At 42.9% G+C, this 23337-nt stretch overlaps 1 protein-coding gene across 1 annotated transcript in view; it reads right to left on the bottom strand.

The window, feature by feature from the left end:
• rapgefl1 (Rap guanine nucleotide exchange factor (GEF)-like 1) overlaps positions 1-23337 on the bottom strand; it is an 89452-nt gene that overhangs the window by 54494 nt on the left and 11621 nt on the right. The window contains exon 2 of the mRNA XM_087977797.1: positions 20378-20960. Coding sequence (XP_087833923.1) covers positions 20378-20765 — 388 coding nt within the window. The 5' untranslated portion in view covers positions 20766-20960. The remainder of the gene's footprint in view (positions 1-20377; positions 20961-23337) is intronic.

Raw genomic sequence — 23337 nt, 5'->3', positions numbered from 1 at the left:
TGGCTTACTTGCTGTTGGCAAGCTTTTTCTGTACAAGTTGGTAGCTGCAGTTGCCTACGTAAGGACAGTGATGCATTAAGCATTTAATAGGGTGTGACGTGTTGTGAGTCACTCTGTGATGTTCAGAGAAGTAAATAAATGCAAGAACACTGTCGTATCTTCTTTCCATTCCATGCAGTCATTTTATCTAAAACTCAGTGCAAGATCTGAAATGTGGATTCAAGTTCTACCTTGTACTGAGCATGTCCAACTCCCTAGTGGATGCAGAAGTCCTATAAGGAAGGATTAACCATTAAGGAATTGTGTTAACAGTGTAAAATGTCACAGTTTGGCAGCAGATGTTGGTTAGTCTAATTAATGCCAGACTCCATTAGTGGAGCTGGTATATAAAATGGAGACATGAAGTCCTATCGATCTGGCAGGATTTGAACCAGATGTTTGAATTATAGGAAGGATACAGCAGAGGAGGCAGCCACTTGGCCTCACTCCAGTGCTGGTTCTTTGGTAGCAATACCTCAAAAGGCAAGCACCCAGTGTCATTCCTATGCAAACTTGTGTGTGTCTGACTAACACTGTGCAAAGAAAGACTTGCATTCCTATAGCGCTTTCATGTCCTCAAGATACTCCAAAGCTCCCTACAGCTATTGAAGTGCATTCACTGTTTCCTACATTGCTATATTGAATTGGCTGTGAAACATCTTGAGATGTGCCGTGCTCACAGAAGGTGATATTCGAAAGTAGAGTATTCCTGTGAAACCTTTCGTAAGCTGAAATGGTGTAAAGCGAAGAAGCATTAATTTATATGGGAAAAATTTTGCCTTTTTTTGTAAAACCCAAAATCCTCTTCGGATTCTTTTGGTTAGAGAAAACAGGTACTAAGGTGGGTCTTTCGTAAAAGCGAAGTGGCGTAAAGCGAACTTTTGAAATGTGGGGGATACCTGTACATAAATACACAACTCTCTTTGCTAAGCACGCTTCAATTTAATTGCCCATAGCCCTGCCTTAAAACCGCTGAACACAAAAGCCTGACAGTTGCTCCATATGCTGACTGTATATTGCCACCAAACGTCATGTCTGTCACAATGCCTGACACAAAAAGAATTAGTCCCATCACTAAAATATGTTGTGGTTGCTACCTCCTTCTTTCACGGAGGTGGATCACAGGAAATGGCTGACTTCATTTTACATGCAGAAGCCAAACATGTATCAAAGCAGCATTGTTTTTCTCTGACCAGGCAATCACTTAATTACAAGATAAGATTCCACAAATACACTACGCAAAAATAATTTACCAGGAATATAAACACACCTATGTAATCGCCTGTTCGGTAGGAAGATAATGGTTCCACATTGCAGCAGGAACAAAATGCTAAGGGAATGCTTCAGGCATTTCATAGAATACTGACAATAGCTCACTTGGGAGTATTGTTGGATGGTTCAGGCACCGTACTTTCGTAGTGTCAGCTGTGGTTTAATTGGTAGCACTCTTGTCCCCTGTGCCAGAAGATTGTGCGTTCAAGTCCCACTTTAGGAACTATCAGGACGGGTGATCCAGCTGCCTCCAGCACTCTCGCAACGCCTGCAAGATTGTGATGTAAAGCCGAGTTTACAGGTTATAAACGAGACCTTCAAAACCAGACAGAGCTCACCTGTCCTCCTGAAGAATGTTCAAAATCACACAACACCAGGTTGTAGTCCAACAGGTCGATTTGGAACTTGTTGGACTATAACCTGTTGTTGTGTGATTTTTAACCTTATCCACCCCAGTCCAACACCAGCACCTCCAGCTCCTGAAGACTGAGGGTGTTTATTGCTGCAGTGAAACAGAATTTCACCTGGGCAAGAGATACGCTCATGTCAACAAAGAACGACACTTTGACTCCTGGTGATAAACCGTGTTATTGGTGGTAAAGTGACGCAGGTTCATGGAAACAGTGATATGGAGATGCTGGTGTTGGACTGGTTGGAAAATGTTGAAAGTCACATGACACCAGGTTATAATCGAACACAGGTTTATTTGAAAATAAAAGCTTTTGGAGTGCTGCTCCTGATGAAGGAGGCTCTGAAAGCTTGTTTTTTTAAATAAACCTGTTGGATTATAACCTGGTGTCGTGAGATTTTCAACCACAGAAACAGTGTCATGGTGTGTGCCAAGTTCAGCTGGAACCTGCCAACTGAAACTATTGGGCACAGGATTCGTGTAATGCTGTATTCATCAAGAATCCAAAGCACAGCTGTACATAAATTGACAACAGTTAGTAAAATTATCTTGAAAAAGAATTATGGAACTGAGGGAGCATTGTCAGAGGTATCTTTTGGATAAAACATCAAGGCGAGAGCCTGTTTGTTGTCTCTGGTAGATGTTAAAGATCACAGGGCAATATTGTGAAGAGAAGAATCAGGAGATCTGCCCATGGTCAATATTTAACTCATAAGCAAGATACTAAAATTCCGAGTATATGGACATTATCACATTGTTGCTTGCGAGGTGCCACATCTTAATGACTGTACATCATTTTGTATTGTTGAGTATGATATGTATGGAAACTGGGCTGAAGAATCCAGCATCTGCAGTCCTCACTTTTGCCCGAAGAATCTCCAGTCTAAAGAGAAGAGGAATCCATTGAGCTGAAGTTTCTGTTCTCCAAATTTGGAGTTTGTATTTTATTCCTGCAGGGAGACATTTCAATGAGTTAGCTCAGCTGGCTGGATGACTGGCTGACTGGCAATGCAGAGTGATGCCAACAGCATCGGTTCAATTCCTGCACTGGCAGAGATTATCAGGGAGGACTCTCCTTCTCAACCTCTCCCCTCGCTTGAGGTATGGTGACCCTCAGGTTAAACCACCATCATTGTCTCTCTCTCTCTCTCTCTCACACACACACACACACACAAGAGAGCAGCCCTATGGTTGGTAAAACTATGGCGAGTTTACCTTTTAATTGCTTTGATGTGGTAGCAACGGGAGGTATTTTTCATTAACAGGATGCAGCCATCAAGCTAAAAGGACATTCTGTCTTTTATACAAGTGAATAAGATTCTATATGAATTGCTTTGTAGTGTGTTGCTAGGAATGTAGGCCTTATGTCCCAGTGACTAGCAGATTACATCAAACAGCACATAATTTAGGCTATTCTTAATAGACAAAATATTGACTACCCTTGACCAAACCATGCTTGAAGAACAGTGAACATAATTTCTAATGTTAGGTGTGATTCTAATTATTGGGCAACACTTCCGGAATAATTCAGCATGCTAAGAATTAAACTAAGAATGCAATTTAAGATTATTCACTGGACTCATACCCTGGCACACTTATGTTTGTTGAACTGCATTCAACATGTTGAACATCATAGGGATCCATCCTCTGCCTGCATTTGAATTAAACAAAACAGCAGAGGACAATGGCTCACTGATGCATTCTCCATGGTATCACCACAACCAGAAACAATCTACACTCTTTTCTTGTGCAGTTTAGACTGTTGCTTCCTTTGAAATTTGACATCCTTGTGATTGCCCAGATGTGTGCAAGCTGAAAAGACCACAAGCTGATAAGAAGTAGGGACTGACCGTATAGTAGGGCATTCAGACCCGGGGGCCTACTCCACCAGTGATTAGGACCATGGCTGATCCAACATTCCTGACATTCACTTTCCCCACATTGTCATCATAATCCTCGATTCCCCTCCTGATCAAGAATCTAACTCAACTTAACTCCTTGCCACAGAGAGCTGTGGAGGGCAAAGACTCACAGCCCTCTGAGAAGAAATTCCTCCTCATCTCAGTATTGACTTGGCACCCCTTAATTATGAGACTGCCCTCTGCTCCAAGACTGCATGCCTTTGCTTTCAGGTTCTGAAGGAGGGTCACTCTGCTTTTTCTCCACAGATGCTGCCAGACCTGCAGAGTTTCTCCAGCAATTTCTATTCTTGGTATGCTTGGGTAGAGGCTGGTCACAGCCAAGCCTCAGAAACCCTAAAGGATGGAGTGTTTGGTCATCTTGCTCCCATTAGAAGGGTGGTGTACGGAAAGTTCACTGGCCAGTGATCCCAACTGTTGAAGGGCAGGACTTCACCTGCAATTGCCCATTCCTCTACAGTCTGAGCATGATGAGCCCAAAACCCTTAGACACTTGGGCTTTGTTCAGACCCTATCACAAATTGTCCAGCAGCAGCAGATTATTGTAGGCGGGAAAGATGATGAGGCAAAATGATCCACCTCCACATGGAATAAATGCAGATGCACAGTCAAGGTACATTGACTTCTGACCTTAATCTGACAGCCGCTTCTGAGTCAACCAGCTTGTTATACTAGTAAAGAGCAACACTGGGTGGTAGGGAGGTTCAAGTTAAAAGGATTAGAACACAATTGAAGATTTTGGATGATACAATATTGTTATTGACAATCCAAGTGAACATTTTAAACAATGAGCTGTCATGAAGTTAAGAATAGAATAGAATCCCTACATCTGGAAACAGGCCATTTGGCCCAACACGTCCACACCAATCCTCCAAAGAGCATTCCACCCACATCCCTACCCCTATCCTATAACCCCCAGCTAACTTACACATCCCCGAACACTACAGGTAATTTAGCTTGATCGATCCACCCAACTTTCACATCTTTGGACTGTGGGAGGAAACTGGAGCACCCAGAAGAAACCCATGCAGACACGGGGAGAATGTGCAAACTCCACAGAGACAGTTACCCAAGGGAAGAATTGAACCCGCATCCCTGTTGCTGTGAGGCAGCAGTGCTAACCACTGAGTCACTGTGCTGGGCCACAAAGTACTGTAGACACGTTTTAAACTTTTAATTTCAAAATGTATTTTCTTAAACGAGATCTGCTACAGACAAAAAGAAACTTCAGATGCAAATTCAATGCTGTCTGGCAAAACCCTGTGTGGAGCTACGGAATATCAGAGCAGAGAGTGTCAGGAGAACTTCAAAACAGGGAGACAGAGATGGAACAGGAAGAGATGAGGTGGTTGGCTATTTCTCCCTCCTCTTCCTGGTCAGAAATCTACTTCCTTGTTAGGGTTTTCTTTGCCTATCCAGAATTAAACAAAACAAAAGAGGTTAAAAACGGACTGTGACCCTGGTCTGCGTGTGCTAGTGGAAGGTGTGGTTGTGGACCAAGGTTTGTGTGTTCTAAACTGCGTTTGAGTGCCACCTGCTTTGAAAGTAATGGCTAAAGGATCACCCACTAGTCACCCCTGTGTTGCAGGTAAAATGAATCTCTCACGCTGAGTGCTAGAAACCAACTAGCCAGTTATCCAGTCAGAAGGATTGAGGACTAGAGAAGGACTCTCTCACTCTGTGTGCTGCCAGCCAGACATCCGTAAAAAGGAAACAGAGCAAAAGAATTTTACCTTATCTGCAAAAGCCAAGAATCTCAGACTGATATTGTTCAACTGTCAATGTTCCACTATCTACTCTCTATGAGCCAGCCAGATAGACTGATCTGTATACCTTGAACTCACTTCCATCTCTAACCTGTGTACATGCATGTGACATTTTTATTTCTCCTCACATTTAGTAATGAATAAACTTACTGTAATGTTAATTTGAGAGATCCTGGTCGAAATGACTCCCTTTAAAACAAATTCATTTGGGAGAAAGTCATTGACAAGGGAAGTGATCCCTTTTTAATGAACCTTGCTGTGACCAATTGGAGAGGCAGTTGAATAAAGAAGAGGAGTGCTTTCATCCCTCCTCACCGAGGAACTTAAAGACGAGTTGTTCATCTGGAACTGTTCATAACTTGTGAATGTCTCACCTGAGGTCACGTATAAAGACGACTGTGACATTTTGTTAGTGTCTAATTCCTTCCCACCCACTTCCACGCTACTGGAGGTAACAACTTGCTGAGGGGTACAGTTGGTTGAGCTAGTTCCCTTCCAGTGACTTCTGCTACTGACTCATCTCTCTAACTGAGGCAAGATCATTGAGCATTAATAGCTGATTAAATGTGAATGCAGTGTAACTGGGTCCAATTCCATTAAATATTCAGATACATGGTCCTTCTAACAAGGCCCACTGGATACCCAAGGAACACAAGTGCTATAGCCAACTGAAGAACCCTCAGGATCCTGGCAGAGAACCTCCCAAAAAGGAGAGTAGAAATGATTTAGAGATGGCCTCAAAACATTGCCAAAGAGATCACACATGCCCATCAACTCTCAGAGACCCTGGCTTTCCACTGAACAAAATGAAGATAGCTCACTCAGAAACACACCAGACGCAATTAGAAGCTTCAAGTGGCTATAAGTTAATTCAACGCAACAAAAGGAATGCAAGAAACCTCCAAATAACTTCTCTATCTTTCCAGCCCACAACACACGCATGCGGCAGGGCTACAGATCGTGCATTGGACTTCAGAACACATACAGTCAGAGGGGAAATAAGTCATTCACAATCCTAAGGGACTGCCTGAGGAGTAAAGAATGTTGTGAGATGTGTGAAATTGACCATACTTCATTAGGGAGGAGGGCCATTGTCAACTAAGTCATTAATTCAGCACAGAGTGCAGGAGATGGACCTGAAGGGAGCTCCCTGAACCATAACACCACATTTACTCTCTCACACTGTTCGTGTGACTAAGTCTGGCTATATTTACATCCAACACATTATGATGGAATCTTATCTGTACAGTAACATTTACTGGCATAAACCATTACTCACAGTCTTTCAGTGAATTTTATAATAATTAATGCCCACTTGTAAATGACAGGACTATTAATCATGACTCTTATGCATACTATCCTCTTGCCATTTGCTTGTTCTGACACGTTCTGGGAAATTAAGACAAAATTTCTCGAAGTACAATTCATTCCTTGTCTCAACTTGGTCATCAATATGAAGTCAATTGAAGTTCAATGTAGGAAATGTGAGGTTATACATAATGGAAGAATAAAAAAGCCAATCTTTGGAATTTTAAGTTTTTAAAAGGGATCTGTTGATGCAGGTACAAAGCTTATTAAAAAGGAGAACCTAGGTCCTCAAGGCTATAAAAGGATGCAAATTAAGCGGCACGGTGGCACAGTGGTTAGCACTGCTGCCTCACAGCGCCAGAGACCCAGGTTCAATCCCTGCCTCAGGCGACTAACTGTGTGGAGTTTGCACGTTCTCCCCGTGTCTGCGTGGGTTTCCTCCGGGTGCTCCGGTTTCCTCCCACAGTCCAAACATGTGCAGGTCAGATGAATTGGCCATGCTAAATTGCCCGTAGTGTTAGGTAAGGGGTAAATGTAGGGGTATTGGTGGGTTGCGCTTCGGCGGGTCGGTGTGGACTTGTTGGGCCGAAGGGCCTGTTTCCACACTGTAATGTAATGTAATGTAATCTAATCTAATCTACTGCAATGATCGAATTGGAGAGCAGACAAGTTATGTTAACTTCAGCTAGAATCTTGGCTGTTCATTAGACCACACTTGAGGTACGGCAAACAGTCCTGGGCTCCATTTTACAACATGAGAAAAAGAGGCATTGGGGAAGATGCAAAATATAATTTCCAAACAATACTCTGTGAAGTGGGGATAATTTTTAACTGTGTTAGTGAATACCTTTTGAGTGAATTAACATCTTGTCTGTAATGTCTAGTGGGGAAGATTAACGTGACTGAGGGACAAAATGTGATGAGATCTACAAGGTTATGACAGATTTTATAGAGTAAATGAACAGGACATGTTTCTGCCTCCATGTTGAGTAAACACAAAATGGAGAAAGTAATAGAAGAAAAAGTTGCTAGAACTTGAAGAAATTTGGAAGAATTGTTTTTTTTTTCCCCAGATCATAAATACTGGCGTATCTCTGAGTGTTGTGGCCTACAAGGCAGTTACAGATACTCTATAATTAAAAACTCCAATCCTGATGTAGAGAAAACACACGTCACAATTTTTTTCCAACAATGTATCTACTTGCCAACTGGGGACTGTCTAAAACAGACAAGCACAGACAGATAGACACAAAGATAAAGGTAAAAGACTTTACTCTGGTTGCAGTGGCCCTCAGTCCTGAGTGTTGGAGAAACAGTGAGGCACTTTATGCCAGATTTACTCCTTACTGAAATGTCCATGCCGTAAGTCAAGGCTTTCCTAGCTTGCACAATCTTCGATTACAGACTCACCTTCTTGCTTTACGGGGTTCGCTTCTGAACAAGTCTTAAAACAATGTCAAACTGTTGATGTTAAAAATCCTGAATTATTAAGGTACTGGCTCAGGTGACCTCCATCAAGATGATTCATTGAATAAGCTATAAAATCATGAGTTTATATTCGGGATCCTTGCAGTCAAGTCCAGTTCACACTGCAGTTCGGCACAACCAATGCTACAATTTTGTTTTATTCTTCCGTAGGTTGTGACGGTCACTGGCAAAGGCAATTGTTGCATGTCCCTAATTTATGTTTACAAGCAATATTTATTCATTTTGATCTCAGCAGTGCCAGGACTGCAACTGCAGTAATTTCTCACTTAACATTTTTTTTTAAATATTAGTTTGTTAGGATGTTACTAATCCAATCGGAAATATATCTTTTTAATACCTCTCTTATGCTACTTTTTCTCATTTGTCCTAATTATTTCAACCTTCTAATAGATTTTATTACAGAATTAAGCATAAAAAAAAGGAAAACATGTTTATTAAAGGATGCAAGAAAGTGGATCTATAATTAGAAGCTATTTCGCGTGTGGCATTTACTGCGACAGTAAAGGAGTTTGAATAATAATATTTAATGGACCTTGAAAACAGTCTTTATTGCAATGGAATGTACTATAATTCTGAAAATTACTATTGCCACTTTTCCATTTATTATTTAGTCAGTCTGGTGGCTTGTAGCCGAAAACATGGCCCTAATAGAGTACTTATTCTCCTGGAGATTGGGCTCAAAAGCTATAAGACAGTTTAAGTTCATTTGTGGAATGTGGGTGCTGCTGGCTGAGACATAGATAAATTACTTAGACAATGAACAGTAACTAAACACACAATATCTGAGGTTAAACCAAGAAAAAATATTGCAACTAAAATCTCCCAAAGAACCAAACTGCATTAGCTGTACAACGAGTAGAATATTTACTCAGAGGCTGACAGTCTGTTCAATCATAATTTGAACAGAGACATACATCAGTACTTAAAATGTTTAAATGTGCTTAGAAATAGAAGATAAAGACTACACAAGGAAGAAACAAAAGGAATGCAGAAGACAGCTAAAAATACTGAAACTGAAGCCTGCAAAGGAGAAGTGAGAAGAATTAAGAAGATAAAAGGAATGTGTTAAATAGAAACATCAGTGCAAATTCAAAAGGGAAGATGCTGGTAACAGGAAAAACACAAATCTTCCGTCTTCATCTACTCTGGCTGATATGTGATTCCAGACTCACAGCAATGTGGCTAAGTCCTACCTGCCCAATGAAATGCCCCAGGAAGATAGTCAGTTTGAGGGCAAATACAGAATGGCAAACGAGGCTGGTCTTATCAACAGTGCCCATGTCCCTGTGAAACAAAATGATCGGAGGTAAAGCTGATAAAAATCAGGATTGGCTTCAACGATGGCTCTTTCTAGAAAGTTGGTTGATGGCTGGAGAAAGACAAAAGGGAGGCTGTTTAGAAACTGTACAGTGAAACTTGAAAAAATAAGTTAAAGACGACCTTCCAACAATTAATGTGTTCCATGCCAACACAAGGAAAATGTGGGATACCATTGCACAGTACCTCAGGCTTGTTCAGATTGGGTATGTATGTCACTATATGTGCTGATCCAGGTGTCCTTACCTAACAGCTTGACAGCAAAGCAAGCTGGGACAGCTTTTCCTCATTATTAATAATATAATATAATACGCTACAACTCGGTATAGGACTTAAAGGATTTACTCTGGCTAGACTTTAATAGTTCAATGAACTGTTATCGTCTTAACATTTACAATGGTGACAATGGAGAGTTTAGGGGCTGTACAATTAAAATTAATGCACACCCCTCATTATTATCCATGTGACAGAATAGTTTCCCAGAGTTATGAAAAATGAGAAGTCTTGGCAATGAAATGCACATTTGACTTAAAAAGTAGGAAACGGATTTAGACAAGGAGGTGAATTTGGTGGAATGCACAGGAGTTCTTATTACCAAGTGCTCCTCAAAAACACACAATGAATATTCTCTCTTGATACTGGATAGCGTGATATAGCTCAAGAGCCATAGAATTCCTCAGATCTAAAAAGGTAAAAGGTGAAGTCACCATAGTCCAACTGGACAATAGGGATGCTGTCTCTCATTACAGAGAGAGACCAATGGTGATGGTTTAATCCGAGGGTCACCATGCCTCGGGCGAGGGGAAATATTGAGAAGGAGAGTCCTTCATGGTGACCTCAACCACTGGGGAATTGAATCCACACTGTAAGGTGTCACACTTCATCACAAATCAGCGGTTCAGTCAACTGAGCTAACCAAATGTGCCATTCCCAAAACCCTCCACACTGTTTCTGTCCAAATAATCATGCTATGCCCTCTTGAATGTCTCAACTGACCCTAACTACTTGCGTTGTGAAAAAAGTTGTTTCCCCTATCAATCTTGCTTCACTTGTACATCGCTTTAAATCTATGCTCTCTTGTTAGCTGTTTTTTTTTGTGAACAGGAACAGCTTCTCCCTATCTACTCTATACAGCCTGCTCATGATTTTGAAAACTTCTATCAAGTCTCCTCTCAGCCTCCTACTCTCCGAGGAGAACAGGCCCAACGTATAGAGACACAAAGCATGGAAACAAGCCCTTCGGTCCACGCCAACCACGTTCTCAAACTAAACTAGTCCCACCTGCCTATCCTTGGCCCCTATCCCTCCAAAGCTTTCCTATGAACTTATCCAAATGTCTTTTAAATATTGTAATTATACCTGCATCCACCACTTCCTCTGGCAGTTCATTCCGCACACGAACCACTGAGTAAAAAAAGGTTTCCCCTCATGTCCTTTTTAAATCTTTCTCCTCTCACCTTAAAACTATGCAGCCTAGTTTTGAACACCCACACCCTCAGGAAAAGGCCCTTACTATTCACCTTATCTATGTTCCCCATTATTTTATAAATCTTAATAAGGTCACCCCTCAACCTCTTTCACTCCAGTGAAGGAAGTCCCAGCCTGATTTTATATCTCAAACCCTCCATTCCGGACAACATCTTGGCAAACCTGTTCCGAACCCTCTCCAATTTAATATCCTTCCTATTGAAGGACAACCGGAACTGTACACAGTATTCCAGAAGAGGCCTCACCAACGTGGACTTCATCAGTTTCCTCATTTCCCCTCCCCCCACCTTACCCCAGTTCCAACCTTCCAGCTCAGCACTCTCCTCATGACCTGTCCTACCTGCCAATCTCCCTTCCCACCTATCTGCTCTACCCTCCCCTCTGACCTATCATCTCCATCCCCACCCCTATTCACGTATTGTACTCTTTGCTATCTTCTCCTCAGCCCCACCCCACTCCCCAATTTATCTCTCCACCCTGGAGGCTCCCTGCCTCTATTCCTGATGAAGGGCCTTTTCCGATACGTCGATTTTCCTGCTTCTCGGATGCTGCCTGACCTACTGTGCTGTTCCAGCACCACTCTAACCTAAACTCTGGTTTCCAGCACCTGCAGTCCTCACTTTTGCCTCACCAACGTCCTGTATAACGTCCTGTTTATCCTCCTGCACTCACCTCTCCCTCTGGAGACTGTATTTCTTGTAGCAAACCTTACATAAATCTCTGCTTTCCTCCTCTGCACTGGACTTCCGGTTTTGAACCAAATCCCCAGCTATACTCACTTGGCCAATTCTTCAATCTATCCGGATAACTTTCTAAGTTTCTTGTTCTTGAAACCATCCTTGCAAATAATAGAGTCATAGAGATGTACAGCATGGAAACAGACCCTTCGGTCCAACCCATCCATGCCGACCAGATATCCCGACCCAATCTAGTCCCACCTGCCAGTACCCGGCCTATATCCCTCCAAACCCTTCCTATTCATATCTCCATCCAAATGCCTCTTAAATGTTGCAATTGTACCAGCCTCCACCACATCCTCTGGCAGCTCATTCCATACACATACTACCCACTGCGTGAAAAGGTTGCCACTTAGGTCTCTCTTATATCTTTCCCCTCTCACCCTAAACCTATGCCCCAGGGAAAAGAGTATGTCTATTTATCCTATCCATGCCTCTCATAATTTTGTAAACCTCTATAAGGTCTCCCCTCAGCCTCCAACACTCGTTTGGTATGCTCTCCTTTATTGGTCAGAGTATTGAGTACAGGAGTTGGGAGGTCATGTTGCGGCTGTACAGGACAGATGTTGCAAAACTTGAAAGGGTTCAGAAAAGATTTACAAGGATGTTGCCAGGGTTGGAGGATCTGAGCAACAGGGAGAGGCTGAACAGGCTGGGGATACACCGGTGACATTTTGTTTTTGCACCAGCTAAACTTTCTTCCTTCCTAAACTAAACTGTCAATTCAGGGTCCTTTAAATTCAATTGCTAAGGAGACTGTACCTGGACAGTACATTAGCAGCCAGGCAGCCTCACAGTTTAGTAACAGCAATGTGGGTACTCCTACACCACACAGATAGCAGTAGATCAAAGCACCGGCTCACTTTCAAAGAGAATAAGGGATGGACAATAAAATACTGCTCCATCTTCACATCCCATTAATGAATCAAATATATTGGCCTATACCTCAGTCTAAGGACTGGTCAGACAGGCTCCAGTGAGCGTGGGAACCCCAAGAAATGCTCTCATCCTCTGCGTACTCACTGTCGCCAGGGGCCCCTTCTAGGAAGGGCAGAGTGATTGATAAAGGAGGGAAAACACGTTCTTCCTTGCCCCCAGTGAGGCTGCTGGAGTTTGCCATTGTGGTAGTCTCTCCATGCATTGGTTACAATTTACTGGAGGCAGGAAGAGGTCCAGTTAGGTGCACACATGCCATCTTCTTGCCCCTAGCAAAAGGGCATGGGAGTAGGACATCCTCAGGTCCACCACCCCCTGCCATCCTGTCATTCGTCATCCCCAGCCTGTCTCCAAAGGGCTGGTAAAACTCACCTGAGCTGAAGGTGATAATTTACTTTCACAGTTGGTGATTTACGTACAGACAGCAATCCTGAGAAATTATTATTTACTTAAAAAGGAAGCAGTTAAATGCAGGCCTCAATGGAAGAAGCAAGCTAATGCAGGTACTCGGCACATATTGCAGTCAGTCTGCTCCACGTAATACAGGACCATGGGGAACCTGTAACTTACAGCCTGCTTAATCACTCCCCATCTTCAGCAACAACTACAAAGTGAGGATTGCTGATGCATCCAGGCTATTGTGCAAACTAAACAGCTCAGTACACACTGTGCCCTCTTTTGTTTTGTGTTGTATTTATGCAGTCTCTGCTGCCCGAGTAGTACCTTAAATCAGGTGCCATTCACATCATGTGGGCTTGAACACAAATGCAAATTCGCACATTCACCTTAAATCGAGAGTAACAGCCCCTTAAAAAAATAATAGTTAACCTCGAGTCCACGGGTTCACATTTGACAGGCTGGCCTAGACCCTGTGAGGAACTCTGGGAGAGAAACCACAATCAAACTGAATGGCAGGACAGGCTCAAGTCACTGAAAGGCTGCCTGCCGTTCCCGTGGGAACCTGGGCAAAGATCCACCTATGTTCCATCGTGATTGTACAACTAATGACTGCGTTTTAATGCTCACTGAGAGAGTATGCTAGATCTGAGCACAGTGTGATTTCATTACTTGGCAATTTTTGGGTGAATGATTCCATTGATTGCAGAGAGAGAAGTCAGCTTGAGGGAATGAAACACTTTACTTTTTGCACTGAGTGTCAGCGTCACATTCAAACTCGGTAAATCACCGCCTGGAGTACAACCTGTGGTTAGAGGTTTGACACAAAGGGATGTGGATGTGGATGTGGATCGTTTTGAGAGATTAGCCCAGCAGTGAGCTTCTCTACATGTAGAGAAATTCACTTGGACAGATATCAGACACTGATATATAGGGTACAGAACACAATAATGAAATGTGATTTTACCAATGCTATCGTACATCGAAACATTGAATGCAGGAGTAGGTCATTTAGCCCTTCGAGCCTGCTGTTCCACTCTATGTGATCATGGCTGATCATCCAACTCAGTCCCCTGCTCCACTTTCTCCCCAATCCCTTTAGTCCTTATAACTATATTTTCTTCTTGAAAACTAAAAAGAGAGATGTAAAAGAGCCATTGTCCATGAAGGACAAAGGCATCCCTCTGCATTAAGGAGTGACATTGAAAATACGCAGCTTGAGGTGAACTATTCCACGATTGCGTGACATGACGAAGGGACAGAACCTGCAACAACTGCCACAGACTGTGTGAGGGATCGAACCCATGCTCCTGGCCTACTCACCCAAGCAAATGACCCCCAACTAGGGACCCCATCGCACCATCAAATGGTTTTGCATTAATATAGAGTCATAGAGGTATATAAACCCTTCAGTCCAAACCAACCATGTCGACTAGATATCCCAAACCAATTTGTCCCATTTGCCAGCACTTGGCCCATATCCCTCTAAACCATTCCTATTCATATACCCATCTAAATACCTTTTAAATGTTGTAATTGAACCAGCCTCCACCACTTCCTGTGGCAGCACATTCCATAGACACACCACCCTCTGCATAAAAATGTTGTCCCTTAGGTTCCTTTGAAATCTCTCCCTTCTCACCTTAAACCTATGCCCTCTAGTTTTGAACTCTGCTGTCCTGGGAAAAAGACCCTATCACCCTATCTATGCCCCTCATAATTTTACAAACTTCTATGAGGTCACCCCCTAATATACAGGTAACCATCTCCTAGCAAGAAGATTTAGAGGGATATTAATCTTGTACGGTACGACAGCCTGCATTTGTAAGACACTGTACAGTATAACTCATGTGTGAAATCGTTAAGTCAATAGCATGCTTGAGTAAATAATGAAACTATAGAAAATGGTGCAATCTGAAAATAAAGGTCACAAGCTGCTGTTATTGAATTGGCCAAATTGAATTTCCACTTGTGGAAAGTGTTCACATTGTAAAGCCAGTCCAACAACAGAACACTTAATGTAAAATTAATGACAACACTTAACAGGGCTTTGTATAATGTCTTTTCTCAGAATGGTGACTGTAAGGTCTATACATTCATCAGAATCTTTCTGTGATTGCTCTGAATGTAGTAATAACATTTAAAGAAAGACGTTAAAGTACACAACATCTTTTGCACGACAATAATACCTGTGACGCTTGAAAGTATGGTCATTATTGTAATGTAGAAAATGTGACAGTCAATAGGTACACAAGAGGTTCCAGGAAGAACATGACCCAGAGATCATTTATTTTGTGCGATGGCTGTTTGTGTAACTCAAAAGCTAAGACACAGGGGATAGCTCCCTTGCTCTGCTTCAAAATAGCATCTCAGAATCATTTTATATCCAGCTGGAAAGGCAAATAAATCTCAAGTTTTGAGTTTCAACTGAAAAACGACATCTCTGACAGTGCAGCACTCCCTCAGCACTGATCAGGAGCATCAGCCTGAACTTTTGTGCTCAGATCCTGGAGTGGGAATCAAGCTCAGAAACTCAGAGATGAGTGCACTACCAATATGATGACTGATACAGGAAGATCCCACGTATCCCTATCTGTACAAGATCTGTGGAAACCATGCTTTCAATATTTTTGCTGAAGGAATTTTAATTTGCTGAGAACAATTTCCCAAAATCATTTCTTCTGTCGTTTCTTTTATCTGACAGACAGTGAACAATATGATCAACACCACAGTAAAAGGAACCTGGGAGAAGCATTCAACTAAACACATTCTTCGCATCAAAACCATAAACTGTCGGAGCAGGAGTCGGCCATTCGGCCCATCAAGGCTGCTCTGCCATGCAATGATATTATGGCTGATCTGATAATCCTCAACTTCCTTTTCCCTCACAACTTTTGGTCTACTTCTGGAATAAAAATCTCTCTGTCTCAGGCTTGATTAGACTTAATGTTTCAGCCTTAACAGTCCTCTAAAGTAAAGACTTTCACAGGCTCACCACCCTCCAAGAGAAAAAAAGTTCTTCTAAATCTTTGTTTTAAACTAGGTGGTTCCTTACTCTGAGATTATGTCCTCTGGTCCTCGGTTCACCCACAGGGAGAAATAAACTCTGCACCTACTCCGTCAAGCTCCCTAAAAACTTTAAAATAAAACAATAAATTGCAGATGCTGGAGATCTGAAACAACAACTGATCCCATATCTGGGATCAAACTAGTGAATCTTCTGCAGACTGCCTACAATGGCAGTCAATAATTTCTTAGATTAAGGAGACCAAGACTATTACAGTATGGCAATAGTGGTTTAACTATTGTATAGCTTTGGCAAGTCATCCTTATTTTTTACAATTTATTTCCTTTGAAATAAAGACACTAAGGTCTGTTAAAAGGAAAATCCAATTTCTCTTTCTCATTCTGTAGAAGAAAGGGTGTGCAGTTATTTCTTGTCACGTCCCATCGCTAGAGAAGCCCCAAAGCATTTCACATCCTTAGAACTGCCTGATGCAGTCACACTTTTCTGAAGTGCAGTATGCTGTCAGTGCAGCATTGAAGTGTCAGCCAAGCTGATGTGCGCAAGTGTTGGAATGGGGCTTGAAGCCAGAACCATATGACTTAACAATTGGTATTCTGCCACTCGTCATTCAACGACATGTGCAACCATTAACAAGACCACCCATGGTGTACAAGACTACCAACGACTTTTTTTAAACGCACCCTGCATTGATTTCTAATCAGATAGAACCACTCACTGGGAGCGGTCAAGGATGGGGTTTCTGATCTCATGTGAAACCCAGAGAGAGCAGTGTGTCTGTGTGGCATTTAACACGGCTACTCACATCATCTTTATTTTGCTTCCTACCTTTCCATGGCCTTTGGGCTTTACTGGCAAAGCCAGCATTTGTTGCCCTTGACCAAGTGGCTTGTGCCGCCATTTCAGACTTCAGTTAAGAGTGAACCACATTGCCACAAGTCTGGAGTCACATGTCAGTCAGAACAAAGAAGGATGGTAGGTTTCCTTCCCTAGAGGACACTCATGAGCCCGATGCAGTTTTCAATTCCTGTGTTTCAGATATATCTAATCAACCTGCTCAGAGACATTATTACACACCTTTGGATCAGGTGGGACATGAACCTGGATCTCCTTGCTCGGAAATAGCCTTTCTTTGAACTCCACTGGCTCCACAGCATTTTCTTGGGTCTCTAATTTACTAGCTGCACTACATTAACACTACCCCACCATCTTTCCCAATTCCAGATTTTTATTAATTGCAATTCAATCTCCACCAGTTGTTGTCAATACTCTCTCTAATTTACTTTCTCGGTGCAGAGAGCTGTTGTGGCATGTGGTAGTGAACCTACCTTTGAGCCAGGATGCCCAGGTTCAAATCCCACCTGCATTAACATCTCTGAAAAGGTTGATAAGGAAAATATCTATTTTTGCATTCCACAAGTCTCCGAGGTCCACATGCAGCATTCACTCCTGAAGTCGGAATGTCAACATGCCAGTGTGCAAAACCTCGGAATAGCCCTGCAGCTTAGAGGGAACACTGGACGCGCAATTGTGGGATTGAACCGAAGTCCCTAGAACACATTCACAATCATCTGGTATGCATGACTCCATCCATCACTCCATCTTCTTGAGCTTATCCATTCACTTCAATCACCATATCCACCTTTCTGTTTCATTTATTCTTTCATGGGATGGGCATCCCATAGGGTTGCCCATCCCCCATTGCCCTTGAATTATGCAGTTTGCTGGACCATTCCCAAGGTAGTCCACCACATCACTGATGTCTCATAGGCCAGACCATGTATGGTCATGCCTGGTTTGGATCAAAGAGTAATATAGCACAGCAAAGGGCCCTGAAACACATCAATATTGCACCAACATGATGCCTTTCTAAACTGAAAACCTTTTGTTTCTTTGTGATCTGTAACCCTCCTTTCCCTGCCAATTTGTATCTCTGTCACGATGCCTCTTCAATGTTGCTATCATCTCCTCTGACAGTGTATTCTAGGGACTGAACACCCTCTCTGTAAAATCTGCCTCTCACATCTCCTTTAAGCCTACTCTGTTTTTACCTTAAACTCATGTCTCCTAGTAACTGACATCCATACCCTGAGAAAAAGACTCTGATTATCCATTCTATCCACGCCTCTCATTTGTGAACTTCTATCAGGGGGCCCCTCAGCCTTCGACTTTCAAGTGTAAACAGACCAGGTTTGTCCAATCTCTCCTCATAGCTAATACCCACCAAACCAGGCGACATCCTGGTAAACCACTTCTGTGCCATTTCCAAAACCTCCATATCCTTCAGGTAGTGTGGCGACCAGGATTAATTCATTTTGACCAGCTTTTTTTGCCAGAATTTGAACCCATGTACCCACAGCATTAGCCGGTATGTGTGGATTTTTACACCAGTGACATTACCATTACATCATCATTTCTCCACGTGGGACAAACTATCTGCACTCATAGCTAGTTTAGCTCGGGCTATCCGCATATAGATTGATGAGGTACAGACTGGTCATGAGTCTGTAAGGTATTGTCAATGGAATCTTGTGGCACAGCAGATTACAGCTGGTACTCTCCGGTGATGGAGGGGAGGGTGGTGGGTAGGGTGCTGATGTAGTGGTCTGTTTTGTCTTGGCTGGTGTTAAGCTCCAAATGTTATTAGAACTGCAGTCATCCAAGCAAGTGGAAAACATTCCACCATATTCCCCCTCACCTTAGCTTTGTAGAATGGTAACCAGGCCATGGAAAGTCAGGAGGATAGCAACTTGCTGCAGAATTCCCTTGTGACCTCAGCATTTAAATGAAGTTTCTGGTCAAGGATAACCCCGGTATGTTGATGGTGGGATGTGCTAATGGGTAGCCCACTTGTCACCAAGCGGGCTGTTTGCAACCAGCCATATGGACTCCAATTAATTGCAGAAGTGGTTTCCCAAAATGTTTGTCCTCGAGAAACCAATAACAGGAACAAAACAAAGCAGAGAAAACCATTCCTTCCCACATGAAGAAAAGCTTTTTTGAAGTGATCCACATGTCATCATCATCAAAGCTAATTTCGTAATGGGGGAATAGAATCCCTGCAGCGTTTACTGGAATAGTTGGATCTTCTCAAACTTTTGAGGGAAACAGAAACTTAACCTAAGTTTGCTGACTGTTTTGTAAAATTAGTATTTTGTCACAAATTCGTGTCTCTGGTTCAGCACTCATATTCAATGGAGAGCCACATCCTGTTTACATAAGGCTATAATTTCAGCCATCATCCAATTGCAAAATATCTTTCAAAGACCACAAAGACATTTAAGGTTTGGAATGAGAATGAAGTTTTGGAAGGCTGAAACCACTCGTAGTATTTTATTTGCATCTTGGGCAAGCTTTAAGTGGGCTTTAACAAAATGTGCACTTTCTGGCATGCAGCCAAGGAAGTTAGATTAGCTTAGATTAGATTCCCTACAGTGCGGAAACAGGCTCTTCGGCCAAATGGCTTAATTCTGCTCCAATATCTTAAGGACGTTTAATTCAAGGTTTTGTACTGAATCCAAATTTCACCACCTGCCTTGGTAGGATGAGCATTAGAAAGAGTCATAGAGCTTTCAACAGCATGAAAAGGGGGTCTTTAGCCCATCATATCTGCATTAGTCATCAAGCATCTATCTAGTCTAATATTTTTATCGAGCATTTGACCTGACTGTGTGATAATTGCATTTCAGCCAAATACTTTTTAACTGTTTTATGGACTGCTCCATCAACTACCCTTTCAAATGCTAAGTTTCTGATACCTTCCAGGTGAAAATATTTTTCCTTAAATCCCCTCTAAATTTCCTTTCTTTAAAAACTGTTCCCCGGTTAATTACTCCACTACTAAAGGGAAAAGCTTCTACTTATTAACTTGTCCATACCCCTCAGAATTTTATACACCTCAGATTCTCCCCACAGACTTCTCTGCTCCAAGAATGACAATCCTAGTCTATCTCGTTTCTCTTCATAGGTGACAGGTAACATCAAGGTTCTTCTGCACCTTGTCTAGTGCAGTCACATCCTTCCTAAAGTTTGACAACCAGAACTGCACTCTAGCTGTGGACTAATTATTATAAACTGTTCCATCATAACTTCCTTGCTCTTGGAGTCAATGCCAATAAGGTGTCCCATTCAAACCAGTGGAACAGCCTGGGACTCTGGATTAGCGGTACAGTGAAATTACCATTGATCCACAGCCTCACCTAAATATACTCCATTTCGAGTGGCTCATTGATGCTGCTTCCTCTAGCACTAGACCTTCACCATGTTTTCACACTTACCTGCATCCGTACCGTTCTTGGTTGTCTCTAGCAGTCCCTCCAGCACGTGCTCCACGATGTTCTCAGGGGTGTCTGAGAGATGCCACAACTTACTGCTGAGAGTGGAACCATTGGGGCTGATTTCCCCCGATGACAGGGAAGGACTGGTCAGGTCGTCCTCTGTGTCTGTCCATTTACTCTCCAGGCATCCGATGTCCGGGCTAAACTCATCTTTGGGGCTGGGGCTGTCACTGCCAGACACTGTGTCCTTTAGGAATGGGAGTATTTTGGAGGCGCTCGGACGCCGCTTCAGGGTCCCTGGGAAAATGCCATCCTTTTCCACGCGGCTTCTGGTCAGAGTCGAGGTTTGTTTCTTCAGAAATTTCTCTATCTGCTTCATCCCTGTCATCGTCTTGGAATACTGATCGGGACTGAAGGAGGACTCTCAGCGAGTCTGAACGCCTGTGCTTTTCTGGGCGGGGCTCTACCTCATCGTGAAGGCTGTTTGTTTCAAACGAAGGCGAACACAACGCTGGAGGGCAATTCACTCCCATTGACTGTTTGAAGCAAAACAGGAATTTCCATGGCAGTCTGCAAGCTGATACTAGTAGGTGAGAGGGAAAAAGAGGCAAAAACAACACAGCAGTAATCAGACAAGATGCTAGACAGTCAGTAAAATGAATCCCAAACCTTGAAAATAGTAGAAAGGGATTTACCAGAGACTCAAATCTTGTTTTAAAGTTCTTCGCAATTTAACCCTTTAAATCCTCCCCTCTTTTCATGAGCCAGCATCTTTCCTTAACTCCCTCCCACTGCCATTCACCATTCCATGCATGAATAGGCAGCTAAGAAAGATTTGCATTTGGATCGCACTCTTAGTGTCTGCAAGGTATCCCAAAGTCCTTTCCAGATAACAGCACATCTGACGTCTGGCCCCTGCAGTAATGCAATGGAGCTGCTTCCCAGGTCCCACTCCTGCTGCTCTGTAATCGGCTGCTGGGCAGAATCTCACGGTGAAATTCGTGCCAAAATTTAAACCCTTCCAGGATTAGCGTTTACCCCCTCGTCTAACACTTACTCCCCATTAGCTACTCCCAAACCTCCCCAGCCCATGTTGCCAGACTGAGAATGGAAACACAGTGAGGTCCAGGGACAAGACGGAATCCACAGCACCATGCAGCTCAGTGTTGGTACAGGATTAACTATTAAACCTCCAATTCCACCTGACAATTTATGATAAGAGTGCCCAATTTGTTAGGTTTTCTTTGTTTCTTCAGGTCTCGCCAAACAGAAATGACCTTTGCTTAGAAAATTCCAAATCAAATCATATAATCCCTACAGTGCAGAAGCAGGCCATTCGGCCCATCGGGTCCACACTGATCTTCCAAAGAGCATCCCACCCAGACCCACCCACCTACTATATCCCGACAACCCTGTATTCCCCATGGGTAATCCACCTAGCCTGGACACTATGGGCAATTATCATGGCCAATCTGTCTAACCTTCACATCTCTGGACTATGGGAGGAAACCCACACAGACACAGGGTGGATGTGCAAACTCCACACAGATACACTGCCCCAGTATGAAATCAAACCCAGGTCCCTGGTGCTGTGAGGTGGCAATGCTCACCACTGAGACACTGTGCTGCCCATATGTAACCTCTGTCAATGTGCCTAACTTCAAGATTGTGTGGAAGAATGTCAAATCCATCGTGTTTCCTCCAGCACCATCACCCCTTATCACAATTCAATTTTGTTGGTTACTACTACAAAGTGAGGTGAAATCCTCATGCAATGTCAGCTGGAGGTTATAATATTTCCAAGACCCCAGGATTATAAATTAGTCAGGATTCCTGCTCCTGGTTACAATTCAGTCGCTTGCTGGAAAGGTGCACAGAATCATGGAATCGTACAGCACTTAAGAAGATCACTTGACCCTTCACGTCTGTGCTGGCCTTTTGAGAGCTAGCTAATTAGTCTTACTCCCCACAGCCCTGCTATTTTTATCCCTTTCAAAGTATACATCCAATCCCTTAAGAAAGTGACTGTTGCATCTGCTTCCACTACCCTCTGAGGCTATGCAATCTAGATCATAACAACTCACTATATTAAAATAAAGAACTCACACTGAACAGGATAAACTCCAATTCTGATGCAAGTCCTCCCCCCGCCCCCTGAGGTTGAACAATGACCAGTCCAGTCTCACCATGACAAATGGTCACTTGAACAAGCTCCCATGGGATCCAATAGTCTTGGATCGACTCCCAGAACTTCCAGGAGAGGAGAGTAACAATGAGGGTCAGTAGTAAGCAAAGAATTGCATTGAGTGGGGCTGGTGGTGCTGGTGGAGGTGGGGGAGTGGTGGTGACACAACGGGTCCTACAGGCTTCCGTACAATCTTAACGTTAGTCACACTGACAGAGGTTACCCAAGGTCGCTACTCACCACACCACATGGGGTGCAAGGGGAAATGCTCAACCTATCACTCTAACTGATGGATAATGGTCTCACTATTAGCAAGAGAAATTACTTTCCTTTAGAAACATTGCTCCATACCATTCACACACTTTCCCCATCCCATCCCTCCCCAAGAAAATTAGGAAAACAAACGTAGTTTAATTTAACAAATTGCTGAATAAGCTTTTTTACCGCTAACATGCGCTGCATCGAACACACATCACTGCTTTGCTCAACAGCCTAGCAGAAGCATGGACACGGAAGGACAAACTTCAAAATAACTAGACTGGGTGTATGCTAAATATAAACAAATAATAATCATTCTTGATCACACCATTGGTCATCACTTTGAATGGCAAACAGAAGCTACAGATCGGAAAATTGAGTTGTTTCAGTCTGATTAACCCTTAGGTGTCAGAAGAGTTGCCAGTTTTAATATGAATACCACTGGCCATCAGTACTCAATATTTCCCTGTTGTGGTATTCTATAAATTCTTCTTTTCAAACTCTAATGAGTGTAGCA

Source organism: Chiloscyllium plagiosum, unplaced genomic scaffold (genome assembly GCF_037043375.1).
Source record: "Chiloscyllium plagiosum isolate Xiang-an unplaced genomic scaffold, Cpla_swu_hap1 HiC_scaffold_32, whole genome shotgun sequence".
NCBI lineage: Eukaryota > Metazoa > Chordata > Chondrichthyes > Orectolobiformes > Hemiscylliidae > Chiloscyllium > Chiloscyllium plagiosum.
The sequence above is the reverse complement of the archived record's forward strand: the minus strand, read 5'-3'. Positions and strand labels throughout refer to the sequence as shown.